The sequence below is a fragment of the Schistocerca nitens genome, chromosome 2 (genome assembly GCF_023898315.1).
Source record: "Schistocerca nitens isolate TAMUIC-IGC-003100 chromosome 2, iqSchNite1.1, whole genome shotgun sequence".
Lineage (NCBI taxonomy): Eukaryota > Metazoa > Arthropoda > Insecta > Orthoptera > Acrididae > Schistocerca > Schistocerca nitens.
In genome coordinates, this window is record NC_064615.1 from 578,404,771 (window position 1) to 578,420,272 (window position 15,502).

A 15,502-nucleotide genomic window follows, 5' to 3' on the forward strand; every position below is an offset into this window, starting at 1 on the left:
ACCACAGAACCCACTGCCAAGCACATAATTATGAATTGCAGAGTATTCATTTAGATGTAGATGCAGATGTCAAGGGACAGGCAACAGGAAGGAGGGCGGGATCTGGGAATGGATAGAAGTGCAAAAATGCAAAATATAAGCGTGAAATGCATGCAAAGTATTGCTTACTTACATGTGTGCCACAGATCGTTTTATCTTGGGACCGAAAGATGAGGAAGGACTGTTTTCAGAACGAAGAATGGGTTATAGGGAAGGGAAGATCAAAGAATACGGTTTCATAGGTGTTGAGAGGAATGATAGAGAGTAAAGACAGCAGCAATTAAAAGAGAAAATGCAGCGACAATGGAAACCGCTAGATTTGTTCTGGGGGAATGGAATAGAAGGGCACTTGCGGCGATAGTGTCAGAGAGAGAGAGAGAGAGAGAGAGAGAGAGAGAGAGAGAGAGAGAGAATAGAGAAGATATTAACAATGAGTAAACATAATATGAAATTCCCCCCCATGAACCATGGACTTTGCCATTGGTGGGGAGGCTTGCGTGCCTCAGTGATACAGATAGCCGTACCGTAGGTGCAACCACAACGGAGGGGTATCTGTAGAGAGGCCAGACAAATGCATGGTTCCTGAAGAGGGGCAGCAGCCTTTTCAGTAGTTGCAGGGGCAACAGTCGGGATGATTGACTGATCTGGCCTTGTAACACTAACCAAAACAGCCTCGCTGTGCTGGTACTGTGAACGGTTGAAAGCAAGGGTAAACTACAGCCATCATTTTTCCCGAGGGCATGCAGCTTTACTGTATGGTTAATGATGATGGCGTCCTCTTGGGTAAAATATTCTGGAGGTAAAATAGTCCCCCATTCGGATCTCCGGGTGAGGACTACTCAGGAGGACGTCGTTATCAGGAGAAAGAACACTGGCGTTCTATGGATCGGAGCATGGAATGTCAGATCCCTTAATCAAGCAGGTAGGTTAGATAATTTAAAAAGGGAAATGGATAGGTTAAAGTTACATATAGTGGGAATTAGTGAAGTTCGGTGGCAGGAGGAACAAGACTTTTGGTCAGGCGAATACAGGGTTATAAATACAAAATCAAATAGGGGTAATGCAGGAGTAGGTTTAATAATGAATAAAAAAATAGGAATGCGGGTAAGCTACTACCAACAGCATAGTGAACGCATTATTGTGGCCAAGATACACACGAAGCCCACGCCTACTACAGTAGTACAAGTTTATATGCCAACTATCTCTGCAGATGACGAAGAAATTGAAGAAATGTATGACGAAATAAAAGAAATTATTCAGATAGTGAAGGGAGCCGAAAATTTAATAGTCATGGGTGACTGGAATTCAGTAGTAGGAAAAGGGAGAGAAGGAAACGTAGTAGGTGAATATGGATTGGGGCTAAGAAATGAAAGAGGAAGCCGCCTGGTAGAATTTTGCACAGAGCACAACTTAATCATAGCTAACACTTGTTCAAGAATCATAAAAGGAGGTTGTATACATGGAAGAAGCCTGGAGATACTAACAGATTTCAGATAGAGTATATAATGGTAAGACAGAGATTTAGGAACCAGGTTTTAAATTGTATGACCTTTCCAGGGGCAGGTGTGGACTCTGACCACAATCTATTGGTTATGAACTGTAGATTAAAACTGAAGAAACTGCAAAAAGGTGGGAATTTAAGAAGATGGGACCTGGATAAACTGAAAAAACCAGAGGTTGTACAGAGTTTCAGGGAGAGCATAAGGGAACAATTGGCAGGAATGGGGGAAAGAAATACAGTAGAAAAGGAATGGGTAGCTTTGAGGGATGAAATAGTGAAGGCAGCAGAGGATCAAGTAGGTAAAAAGACGAGGGCTAGTAGAAATCCTTGGGTAACAGAAGAAATACTTAATGTAATTGATGAAAGGAGAAAATATAAAAATGCAGTAAATGAAGCAGGCAAAAAGGAATACAAACGTCTCAAAAATGAGATTGACAGGAAGTGCAAAATGGCTAAGCAGGGATGGCTAGAGGATAAATGTAAGGATGTAGAGGCTTATCTCACTAGGGGTAAGATAGATACCGCCTACATTAAAATTAAAGAGACCTTTGGAGAAAAGAGAGCCACTTGTATGAATATTAAGAGCTCAGATGGAAACCCAGTTGTAAGCAAAGAAGGGAAAGCAGAAAGGTGGAAGGAGTATATAGAGGGTCTATACAAGGGCGATGTACTTGAGGACAATATTATGGAAATGGAAGAGGATGTAGATGAAGATGAGATGGGAGATATGATACTGCGTGAACAGTTTGACAGAGCACTGAAAGACCTGAGTCGAAACAAGGCCCCGGGAGTAGACAACATTCCATTAGAACTACTGACGGCCTTGGGAGAGCCGGTCCTGACAAAACTCTACCATCTGGTGAGCAAGATGTATGAAACGGGCGAAATACTCTCAGACTTCAAGAAGAATATAATAATTCCAATCCCAAAGAAAGCAGGTGTTGACAGATGCGAAAATTACCGAACTATCAGTTTAATAAGTCACAGCTGCAGAATACTAACGCGAATTCTTTACAGACTAATGGAAAAACTAATAGAAGCCGACCTAGGGGAAGATCAGTTTGGAATCCGTAGAAATATTGGAACACGTGAGGCAATACTGACCCTACGACTTACCTTAGAAGCTAGATTAAGGAAACGCAAACCTATGTTTCTAGCATTTGTAGACTTAGGGAAAGCTTTTGAAAGCTTTTGACAATGTTGACTGGAATAGTCTCTTTCAAATTATGAAGGTGGCAGGGGTAAAATACGGGGAGCGAAAGGCTGTTTACAATTTGTATAGAGACCAAATGGCAGTTACAAGCGTTGAGGGGCATGAAAGGGAAGCAGTGGTTGGGAAGGGAGTGAGACAGGGTTGTAGCCTCTCCCCGATGTTATTCAATCTGTATATTGAGCAAGCAGTGAAGGAAACAAAAGAAAAATTCGGAGTTGGTATTAAAATCCATGGAGAAGAAATAAAAACTCTGAGGTTCGCCGATGACATTGTAATTCTGTCAGAGACAGCAAAGGACTTGGAAGAGCAGTTGAACGGAATGGATAGTGTCTTGAAAGGAGGGTATAAGATGAACATCAACAAGAGCAAAACGAGGATAATGGAATGTAGTCGAATTAAGTCGGGTGATGCTGAGGGAATTTGATTAGGAAATGAGACACTTAAAGTAGTAAAGGAGTTTTGCTATTTAGGGAGCAAAATAACTGATGATGGTCGAAGTAGAGAGGATATAAAATGCAGACTGGCAATGGCAAGGAAAGCGTTTCTGAAGAGAAATTCGTTAACATCGAATATAGATCTAAATGTCAGGAAGTCGTTTCTGAAAGTATTTGTATGGAGTGTAGCCATGTATGGAAGTGAAACATGGACGATAAATAGTTTAGACAAGAAGAGAATAGAAGCTTTTGAAATGTGGTGCTACAGAAGAATGCTGAAGATGAGGTGGGTAGATCACGTAACTAATGAGGAGGTATTGAATAGGATTGGGAAGAAGAGACGTTTGTGGCACAACTTGACTAGAAGAAGGGATCGGTTGGTAGGACATGTTTTGAGGCCTCAAGGGATCACAAATTTAGCATTGGAGGGCAGCGTGGAGGGTAAAAATCGTAGAGGGAGACCAAGAGATGAATACACCAAGCAGATTCAGAAGGATGTAGGTTGCAGTAGGTACTGGGAGATGAAGAAGCTTGCACAGGATAGAGTAGCATGGAGAGGTGCATCAAACCAGTCTCAGGACTGACGAGCACAACAACAACATGAAATTGTTTGTGTATTGTGTGGAGGACGGAGGATGTATTCATGGATGGAGGGGAAGAGAGAGATGTATCTGAAATAACAAAAACTACTGTGGCAGGATCCATTTATGCTGATTAGTTTGTAAGTATCTAGACAGGGTATAAATGAAATCAAAATAGAATATTTAACAAACTGTATATTCCAAAGAAACCCACTTGAATTAAAAAGGCAACTCGAAGGAAAACTAACCCATATTGTATCTTTTCTGTTGCCACGTGATCTTCCACTAGCTCCCAATGAGGAAAAATGACGAAAAAGAAGACATAACAAAACATTTTAAGGACTCTAATATTTTGTCCAGAATCGTTCATTATTTTGTACTTCTATCATGCATCTTGGCATAGAATGTATAAGCTGTCGGACGTAACAGCCTGAAGAAGCAACTTTCTCCCAGGCTTCCAGGACGCAGTACCAGAGAGCGTCCGCAGTAGTTGGTTGGTTTCGTGGCCAGTTCTCTGTTAATATTCTTGTGACAGCCCACATTTTTTGCATGGGGTTCATATCAGCCACCCGTGGCGGCCAGTCCATGACGTTGACGCCAATCGTGGAGAGCCGCTGCTGAACAAATGCAGAATTATGAATGGGAGAATGGTCCTCTTGCAAGGTGACGTGCCCTTCTGCGTACAGCATTCGCACTGACGGAAGCATCACATTTTCCAATATGTGAACATACTGCATGCTGTCCAGAGTTCCTTCTATCCTGTGAAGAATTCGCGCCCCTCTCGCAGAAATCCAACCCCAGCTGGTAACAGATATCCGGCCACTTCTTCTCATCGTGGTTACATATTCGTGTTGTTGGCGAGTCCCTTGCGGCCTGTAAACAATTCGTGCACCGCCACTACTCGTGGAAAACACCGTTCTCATCAGTGAAAATGACGTTGTTCCACTACGCCCGCAGATGGAGCTCCGCAAATACTAGCTGGTATAAAACATTGTCTTCGTTGAGCTCTTGTTTTACGGCAGATCGTCGTGCATGCAGTCCAGTGTCCCTCAGCCTTCGGCGAATCGTGTCACTGGAGCCAGGGAAGTTGGTCTCCCGCCGCAATTGCTTTGCATTCAGAAAGGAATTTTCTCTGCTCCTAGACACTAGGTCCCTGTCTTCCTGCCGTGAGCTCACTCTCTTTCTGCCTGAGCCAGGAGCCCTGTTGCTGGTGCCTCTTTCGAGGCAGATCCTCCACCATCTCATTGCAGTGGTATGTGGTACGCCATACCGTCTGCCAGCTTCTCTGATGGAACATCCTCCTTCTTCAATGAGAGTGACGACTCTCTTGAATAGACCTCTCCCAGTGAGCCATTACGGCAGACTGCCTGATGTTTATTTCTGCTTGCCGCTCTTATACTGATGCCAGGAGAGGAGGTAAACATTTACGTCAAATGGAGTGGCAGAGGCAGAGGCAGAGGCATGCGGCCCAGCCGTGCTGGCTTGTCCAGGGCTGTTGGCCCACCAACGCCACCGCCAGCTCGCTCACTTCCGTCTCACCTCGGCCAGCCTGGCTGGCCCCTAGCTCGCGAGCCGCGGCTAGTACAGACCCGGGCTGCAAGGCCACGATCACACCTTGAAGGATCAAAAGTTACACCTAACCTACCCAAGTCTGTAGTATAAACTAACACAGCTACAGCTATTATGCTATAACATGTGCAGGCACACCTACGGTTGACGGTTCATTCAAATATTTGATGAACAGTACGTTCAGACATACATTCATTTTAAACATAGCTACCACAAAATATTTCACCAAGCTAGCAATAGCATGACGCAGGGAACTATTCTTTCTTGTAAGTGCTCTGCATTAGATGTATCCTTAAGGAAACGTGTATTCAACCACGACAACTAAGCGGAATGTAAAAGTATGCAGGTTTGGCGGCAGCTTCTCCAAATAATAGTATATATGTAGTTTATAATACACGTTTTGTGCACCTATAACATGTACTCAGTGTCTCTGAAACAATATGTGCTGCACGACGGAAATTACTTTCTGCTGAGGCACTTCATTTACATCTCAATGATACATGACTACTAGAGAACATTGCTCTTTACGGCAGTCAATCCACTTGTAAATTAACACCATGATATCGCAGATATTGGGCAACACGTTACTAGGGATGAGAAATGCCTTAAGGTTTACAACTAAACATGCTACTCCTAGCTAGTACTAAATAAGAATTTGATTATTAACGTGTCTTCATAACCATGTGTGCGGCGTTCGAATCTCAGTCAGCATCGACGTTTTCATCGCCTTATTTCTAGTTAAACATGCACATATCTGGCTAATGGAGGACCAACATTAGACATTTCTCGTCTGTTCCTGGTTAGACGACAACGATGGCGGTAGGCGCTGGGTTCGAATCCTGGTCAGGCAATAAAACTTCAGTCATCATGTAAGGTTCCAACCTCACTACTGGTGACAAACTGTGATATCTACATTCTGATTTTGCGTACTTATTCAACAATCAGATTAGGTGCTGGGTTCGCATCCTTGTCACCAGCATTACGTGATGGCATTTCAATTTTAAACATGTGCATACTTTGTTCCTTGACAATGCAACAATATACAACGTCTTTCGAGGTTAATCACCAAGAAGGTAATTGTCATGTTAGGGTTCCTGGTTTCGTACAAACATTATCATCATTTACATTCAAGTTGAGAATTGATAACTGATACTGGTGCAAACGTCAATATTTGACGTCTCTTTCTGCCTAGTGATCGAGTCTCAATAAGGCATAAAGCTTTGCTTGGTTAACGCTGGCTTTACGTTCTGGGTTTGCATCTGGATCCAGAACGAAGACATTGGTCATGTCATTTAAAGTACAACTTTGTGTACAAGTATCTGTTGATGGGTCATGTAAACAATGGTATTACTTGTGGTTCGCTGTTAATGTTGGGATTTCTGTAGAGTGTTCACCGCCGTTAATCATGTTTTCTTTTAACTGCTTAGTATTACATAAAGTTGATGCGAAACAACTCAATGTTGAATGACGTTCAGCATTTGTTGGGTAAACCTTTTAGAAAGCAAAGAACTTGTTTCCAATTTCCATACAACTTTATAAATCCATATACTGTCTCAAATATTTAATTGTGCCTAAGGATTACTGAACGATTTATGTGACAAAATTAGTTGTCCCATAATGTTTGAAATGTCACTTATTGTAATTAAGTTTAGTTTACAAATGTTAAGGACTGTCTGATCTCTTCTATACTATCGTGGTGTTACATTACATCTGGACGGGCTGTCATAAAGACCGGTGTTCTACAGTAGTCTCTAGCGGTACCCATTGTGTATCTTACAATGACTGTACTGTGGAGTGTTGCGACGATGTGCAACACAGATATGCTATGTTGGTTGCATACATTCAGGTGCAGCCTACACGTTGGAATTCAGGCATGACCCACTTTTTTTGCTGTCGAGTGTACAAGCTTGTGTTCAGGTGCAGTGTAAGTCTTGCTGAAAATGTGACAAAGTAATAAAGGTAAGTCATTTGTCTCCAGTGTTCCTTTTTGGCTAGAAACTAGCGGCTTTTCCCTACAAATGATTACTGTGAATGTGTCCAGAAAAATGTTTCAAACACACATTACATGGTGAATGGCTTTCAACTCTGTAGTTTAGGAACAATCTAATTATGTGAAAATACATCTTCCCCTCACACCATTCAGTTGACATTAACTTATTGCAGTATTACCAGTGATCTATTCAGAATGCCATACAAGACAATTAACCTTCTTTATTATGGGATTCATTACTCAATACACTTAATATTTCTTCTTCTAAATGGTAAATAATGCATTCAGACAGTTACTTCTGTAGAATTAAATGTAACTCATAAAAGATTTTCTTCTATAAAATTGTATCTAAATCAGAAAATTGACGGTTTCATATGGGGGCATGAAAAGTACCTCATGCCAGATCTGAATGTACAGATCCCAGAAATTCTATGAATGCATTTAAACTACTAATTTGCATTTTTAAATACAAATACATGAAGAGTGAAGTCATTTAGGCCTGCAATAATTGAACCTAAAATGTGAAATCTTGTCTAGACAAGAATTAAAAACACTTGATATTTCTGAATGTGGCGCTCTTCATTCCACACAGGACTCGTGCAAATTCTGTCTTTAAAGAAAGTTCGGTACTCTACAAAACTGAATCTATACACAAATTATGCAATTTGAATGCTCAGTTACTTGGTTTAAAAATTTTTTTTGTTGTTTTACATTTTTTAATAGAAAATGGAGTTATCTTGCAACACAAACTATCACTTGCTCATGCAGCCAATGAGCACTCTGAATTTCATCTTGCATAGTAAGTGGAATTTTCTGCAAAGTCAATCTATAGCATCCAGTTTCTTGATCCATTTTGCTTTGTCATCTCACTCAGCAGATGGTGTTGTCTTTAATAAAACAATGAAATTCATATCTAATAATTTCCTCTTCAATTTCTGTCACTGAATCAGCAACAGCACAATTAATGTCAAGTTCTGGTTGTTTATCAACTTCATTCCATTGTTTCTATTTAACTTCTGAATCATAGTAAACTTCATCATGCAACCTGGATTGAAGTCTAGGTCTACCGTTTTTCAGTTTTGTATGTGAATTCAACATGCAGGATTTGCTTTTCACATTACAGACTACATAGTCTCCAATTTCTTTTTCAGTGTCATTTTTCTGTGCATTCACCACATAATCAGAGCTAACATAATATCAACATACATGTGTCCTGCAGTATGTCAGAAACCAACAATTTGTTTTAGTTGCAGCACATAACAAGTAGCAATTTGTTTTAGTTGCAGCACATAACAAGTAGCATTCCCCCCCCACCCTAAAGTACTGTTAAGCATTCTTCATGGAGATAACTATGTAATGTATCTGCAAAATTGTACACTTCTCAGAGTTGGGGTCTTTTAACTGATTTTGTATTCCTTCTAGCAGGAGTTTGACAGCTTGTGTTGTTTTCTGTTCGTAAAAGTTTCAACTGTTTGCTGTTCATCACAGGCCTTTGGGATTAAATTTCTTTCAGGAGGCCCTGCCACTGTAATAATTTCTTCACTACAGCATATTTCTTAGCTGGACTGTCGGGAAGTAGCTATTTTACTCTTTTCGCTGACTTCCTAAAATTTGTGGAGATTTTTGACCCTAATTGGAATGCAAGAAAATTGACTAGGAGGAGAATATTCTTGGAGGAACTTGTAAAGTTGCTGGTAGCGAGACACATTTCCTAAGAACAACAGAATCTCTGTAAATAATCAGGAGCATTGAAAACCCCGAATGTGTGCCAAGCCTGTCAGAATCAGCAACAAGGAGAAAACCTGCACATTGCGAGTTTTGTTTAGGTAGCAGTGGCTATAAAACGAACATAAATTGTGTGGGTAATGTAAAAAACTTCCCCTACTTGCGTCCAATTTGCATTAAATAAGAACAAAAGCTGGGAAATATTAATGTTTTAAAAAATAATTGCCAATCTAGACAACTGTTGTTTCATATTTATGATTTTGTTGATATTTATGTAACTGTGTGTCCAAACTGTAATCAGTAAAGCAACAAAAAATAAGAAAACTAACATAATGCTTTCAGAAAAGTTTTTCTTATTGAAAACAGTCTGTCATTTCACATTTACCTTATGTGAATATTAAAATAAGAAATTTGCTTAAGGCTGTTCTGTGTATTATTATTATTATTATTATTATTATCATTGTTATTATTTTCAACAACGTATTGGAATTTAACACTGCCAACAACTGTACAAAAAATTATGCCTTTTTTGCAATATTTTAATCTGGGCCGTAATTAACCCAACATGTTAACTTGAACAAGCCACGATATTTGCTTTTAATATATCAATATTCTTAGCAAGAGCTTTGTCTTTCCTCATACACATTTCATGTAAAGTGTTGCCATTATGTTGATAAATGCGATTACATCTATTTATTCTTCAGGCTGATGTGGCTGAGGGTAAAATATTTTCGTCTGAAAAGGGAAGCAATAGGAGTCCAGGAATGGCAGACAAACAATTGTCTCTTCAGACGAAAGGTGATGGATCAGGTAATTCCATGTGTGCCTTATGCTGTTTATGAAGATACTATTAACAACACCCCCATATAATAAACGGGTAATAGGCCTAATGCTTTTAGTTGCCAAAGGTAATTCTGCAATCCACTTCCCACCCCCTCACCTCTTAGTAGAAATTTCTCTAAATATGCAGAAAGTGTTTTTAGATATGTTTGTTGACATTGCTGTGAGGAGACTAGCTCACATTCTTGTCGTATTGAGTAGCAGTCATGTAATGTATGTTCAACTTCTTTAATGGAACTTTTATAACTGATGAAAATGACACTCAGAGAGAGAGAGAGAGAGAGAGAGAGAGAGAGAGAGAGAAGGAAAGTTGCTACTCACCATATAGCGGAGATGCTGAGTCGCGATACGCACAATAAAAAGATTCACTGAATCATAGCTTTCGGCCATTAAGGCCTTTGTCAGCAGTACACACACACACACACACACACACACACACACACACACACACACAAATCATTCACTCAGACTGTTCAGAATTTTCTTCAAAGGAATCGTGACATTGTGCAGTGTCATCCATACAGGTTAAGTCCATTGTCATTAAAAATATATCACTTTTTCAAACCAACAGCTCAATTCATGGAATCAATACTAGAAATAAGAATAATCTTCACAAAGATTTAAAGTCACTTAGTCTTGTACAAAAAGGTGTGCATTATTCAGGAACACACATTTTCAATAACTTGCCAGCAGCCATAAAAAGCTTAACAACCAATGAAATTCAGTTTAAGAGAAGCCTAAAGGATTTATTGGTGGCCAACTCCTTCTACTCCATTGATGAATTTCTTAGTAAAACCAACTGATTTGTATATAAGTACAACATAACTTCTGCACAATTTCAGTGCAGTAATGTGTTCATTGAAAATTTGTGTGTGTGTGTGTGTGTGTTAGTATAATCTAACTTCTGCACCATTTCAGTGCAGTAATGTGTTCATTGTAAATAAGTATTACAGTAGTTGTATTACCTTATAAATAAATAAAAAACTTTTTTATTTTAAATTCAGTGCATTAGTATTTGTAAAATGACTCTTAGTGTTCATTAAAAAATGACGATCATTCCACTTGGGACCTGTGGAATGGTACATTAGCTTATTTGTTTTTGTTGTAAATATTTGTCATGTATTGTTGTTTTTCTGACATGTTCCACATCCTGGAGGACCTCCTCACTACGGATCAATTGGAATGAAAGTAAATCTAATCTAATCTAATCTAACGGCTGCAAATGGCCCCCAAGTAGCCGAACATAAGCATTTCCAGTCAGTGATTGGTTCAGTTGGACTAGAGGACCCAGTCCATTTCACCTAACAAATTCCACACCATTATGTAGCCATAACCAGCTTGCACAGTTCATTGTTGTCACCTTGGGTCCCTGTTTTCATAGAGCCTATGCCTCAGTCGAACCGTACCATCAGCTCTTATCAAATGAAATCGGGACTCATCCATAAAGGCCATAGTTTTCCAGTGATCAAGGGTCCAACTTACGTGATCACAAAACCAGGAGAGGGGCTGCAGGCAACGTCAAACTGTTAGCAAATGCACTCATGTCAGTCATCAGCTGCTATAGACCATTAATGCCATATTTCGCTGCAGTGTTGTAAGTCCCACATTGATTTCTGCAGTTATTTCAAGCAGTGTTGCATGTTGTTAGCACAGACAACTCTAAGCAAATGCTGCCACTCTTGGGGATTAAGTGAAGGCACTCAGTCACTGCATTGTATGTGGTGAAAGGTAATGCCTGAAATTTGGTATTCTTAGCACATACTTGACACTGTGGATCTCAGAATATTGAATTCCCTAATGATTTCCGAAAGGGAATGTTCTATGCGTTCAGCTCCAACTACCGTTATGCGTTCAGAGTCTGTTAATTCCCATCGCGCAGCCATAGTCACATCAGGAACCTTTTCACATGAATCACCTGAGTACAAATGACACCTCTGCCTAAGCACTTCCCATTTTATACGCTATGTACACTGCACTACCACCATCTGTATATGTACATACACTCCTGGAAATGGAAAAAAGAACACATTGACACCGGTGTGTCAGACCCACCATACTTGCTCCAGACACTGCGAGAGGGCTGTACAAGCAATGATCACACGCACGGCACAGCGGACACACCAGGAACCGCGGTGTTGGCCGTCGAATGGCGCTAGCTGCGCAGCATTTGTGCACCGCCGCCGTCAGTGTCAGCCAGTTTGCCGTGGCATATGGAGCTCCATCGCAGTCTTTAACACTGGTAGCATGCCGCGACAGCGTGGACGTGAACCGTATGTGCAGTTGACGGACTTTGAGCGAGGGCGTATAGTGGGCATGCGGGAGGCCGGGTGGACGTACCGCCGAATTGCTCAACATGTGGGGCGTGAGGTCTCCACAGTACATCGATGTTGTCGCCAGTGGTCGGCGGAAGGTGCACATGCCCGTCGACCTGGGACCGGACCGCAGCGACGCACGGATGCACGCCAAGACCGTAGGATCCTACGCAGTGCCGTAGGGGACCGCACCGCCACTTCCCAGCAAATTAGGGACACTGTTGCTCCTGGGGTATCGGCGAGGACCATTTGCAACCGTCTCCATGAAGCTGGGCTACGGTCCCGCACACCGTTAGGCCGTCTTCCGCTCACGCCCCAACATCATGCAGCCCGCCTCCAGTGGTGTCGCGACAGGCGTGAATGGAGGGACAAATGGAGACGTGTCGTCTTCAGCGATGAGAGTCGCTTCTGGCATGGTGCCAATGATGGTCGTATGCGTGTTTGGCGCCGTGCAGGTGAGCGCCACAATCAGGACTGCATACGACCGAGGCACACAGGGCCAACACCCGGCATCATGGTGTGGGGAGCGATCTCCTACACCGGCCGTACACCACTGGTGATCGTCGAGGGGACACTGAATAGTGCACGGTACATCCAAACCGTCATCGAACCCATCGTTCTACCATTCCTAGACCGGCAAGGGAACTTGCTGTTCCAACAGGACAATGCACGTCCGCATGTATCCCGTGCCACCCAACGTGCTCTAGAAGGTGTACGTCAACTACCCTGGCCAGCAAGATCTCCGGATCTGTCCCCCATTGAGCATGTTTGGGACTGGATGAAGCGTCGTCTCACGCGGTCTGCACGTCCAGCACGAACGCTGGTCCAACTGAGGCGCCAGGTGGAAATGGCATGGCAAGCCGTTCCACAGGACTACATCCAGCATCTCTACGATCGTCTCCATGGGAGAATAGCAGCCTGCATTGCTGCGAAAGGTGGATATACACTGTACTAGTGCCGACATTGTGCATGCTCTGTTGCCTGTGTCTATGTGCCTGTGGTTCTGTCAGTGTGATCATGTGATGTATCTGACCCCAGGAATGTGTCAATAAAGTTTCCCCTTCCTGGGACAAGGAATTCACGGTGTTCTTATTTCAATTTCCAGGAGTGTATCTTTATCCCAACACTGCTGTCACCTCAGTTTATGCACCCTGTTTATCTCCCCTCTCCCCTACCCTTCTTCAAAAAGTGAGCAATGGTATTTTTACCAAATAATCTATCTAATTATTAACGTGTGACTTACTGATCGTAACGAAATGATTATAGTTCCACACATTGTCTGCTTTTGCACATGCATAGATTTATGTTAGTACAATGAATCTGAAGGAGCTTATTTATTTTTGTGTTGGTGATGCTACTTCTCCTGCTTTTAAGACCTTCTCATTTGCTGTCACAGATAATAAGCCAGAATCTAGTGGAACACCAAAGTTCTCCTTGTCAAGTCGCTTTGGATTGTCAGAAATGAAAGGTGAGATAATAGTGGACACTTAAACTTTTAAACAATTAGATTTTATATAAAAGTTAAGTAATTATAATCAGTACATAATTTAACTGAAATGTACACAGTGTGAAGATACTCATTTCTTTAAGTTAGCAAAATCAGGTGATAATGCCTAGGTTAAACATAAATTCAGATCATAATATACTAGTTGTGGGAGCCTAAAACAAGATAGTAAAAAAAAGTGTACATAGTAAATACTGAAAACTTAAAATAAAATACGTAGCTGTAGAAGATTTAGAGAAAGTGGTGATTATAGCCAAAATTGTTGAAGTTATATTTAATCTTCGTCTGTCCCACAGATTAGTAAGATCCAGGAAGTGTTAATGTGAAAACTGAAAGGTACAGTTTGGAAACTAGCTCAAGCAGCAGACAGAAAGCTAGAAATACATCAGAGGCCTGTAAAATTGAGAGCAACTGCCCAGAAGCATAATAAGAGGTGGTAGTTCATAAGGGTGAGATACACAGTTCAGTAATGCAGTCATAGTTTGAGAGAATAGCGAATGATCTGAACTTGCAGAAGTCAGTGGAAGTGGATGACCTAGCTTTGCAGTTACTGAAATTGGGGTTACATGTGGGAGAGTGTGCCAAAAAGTCTATTAAACAGTGACTGTCAGTTTTACAGAAAAGCATTGTCATATTACCAAAGAGGGCAAGAGTGGAAAAGTATGGAAACTATTGAATGATGAATTTGACAAATCATGTTTGTAAATTGATGACCAAACTAAAGTACAGAAGAATCAAAAGAAACCTTTACAAAATATTGGACAGAGGTCATTTTGATTTCAGAAAAAGTAACAGTTTAAACACTTTCTGGCTACCAACCCAACTAATTAGACTCAACCCAAAGTTAATGTTGAACCCTGTCTGACTCAGTTTACTTCTCCATCTAACCATGGTCCACTCACATTGCTCCCAAATCACACACTGTTTACATTCTGGAATTTCTTAACCACAAACCTTGCCTCATCGTCATCCCCCAGGGGATCCCCCAGAGAAAGAACAGCAGTCCATCACCTAGAAACTGGTCCTGACCTTATAATCCTGCTTACCAACTTATGCTCCACCACTGTGATTTTGAACCACAAGGATTACCTGGCGGAGAGATTCCACCAACTGTCACAATCGTCCACATACAAACCCTGCAACAGTGTACCCATCCCAGAAATGTGTCATGATCAGTCCCCTCAAATCCGTATGTCTTGCCCACAACCTCTCCCCCGAGTCTCTCTCTCCTTACCCCTACCACTCCACACACTCCTATCAACAACATGCTTCCAAGCAACCTGCATGCCCGATTCTGGCCATTTATGTTGCCCCCATTGAGAGAATCTGCTGCCGTGGACCATCACCTTCAGCCTATTAACTGTAATCTACCCTCCTATATAAGGAAGACCAACTTCTTCCTCTACGAACTCTCCACAGTTGCTGTTCCTGTACCACACAGCACCCTGCTCATCGCTATTGATGCCACCTCCCCCTACACTAACATCCTTAATAGCCATGTCCTTAACACTATTGAACACTACCTTTCCCAACCTGTGACCAACTCCAAACCTGTAACCTCCTCCTTGGTCACCATGACCAACTATGTCATCACCCACAATAATTTTTCATCAAGCAAAGTGGTGCAGTGGTTAGCACATTGGATTCGCATTCAGTAGAAAAACAGTTGAAATTGCCATCCAGTTAACCAAATTTAAGATTCCATGATTTCCCTAAATCACTACAGGTAAATGCTGGAATGGTCCCTTTGGAAATCCAAGCCTCTGCTCCGTTTCTTATGACCTCGCTGTCAGT

The 15,502-nt window shown here is 41.5% G+C and overlaps 1 protein-coding gene across 1 annotated transcript in view; it reads left to right on the top strand.

Moving 5' to 3' along the window:
* The window catches only part of LOC126236628 (E3 SUMO-protein ligase RanBP2), a 265,257-nt gene that overhangs the window by 185,352 nt on the left and 64,403 nt on the right, over positions 1-15,502 (top strand). Inside the window, exons 23-24 of the mRNA XM_049946076.1 lie at positions 9,757-9,862; positions 13,601-13,672. Of these exons, the coding sequence (XP_049802033.1) occupies positions 9,757-9,862; positions 13,601-13,672 (178 nt within the window). The remainder of the gene's footprint in view (positions 1-9,756; positions 9,863-13,600; positions 13,673-15,502) is intronic.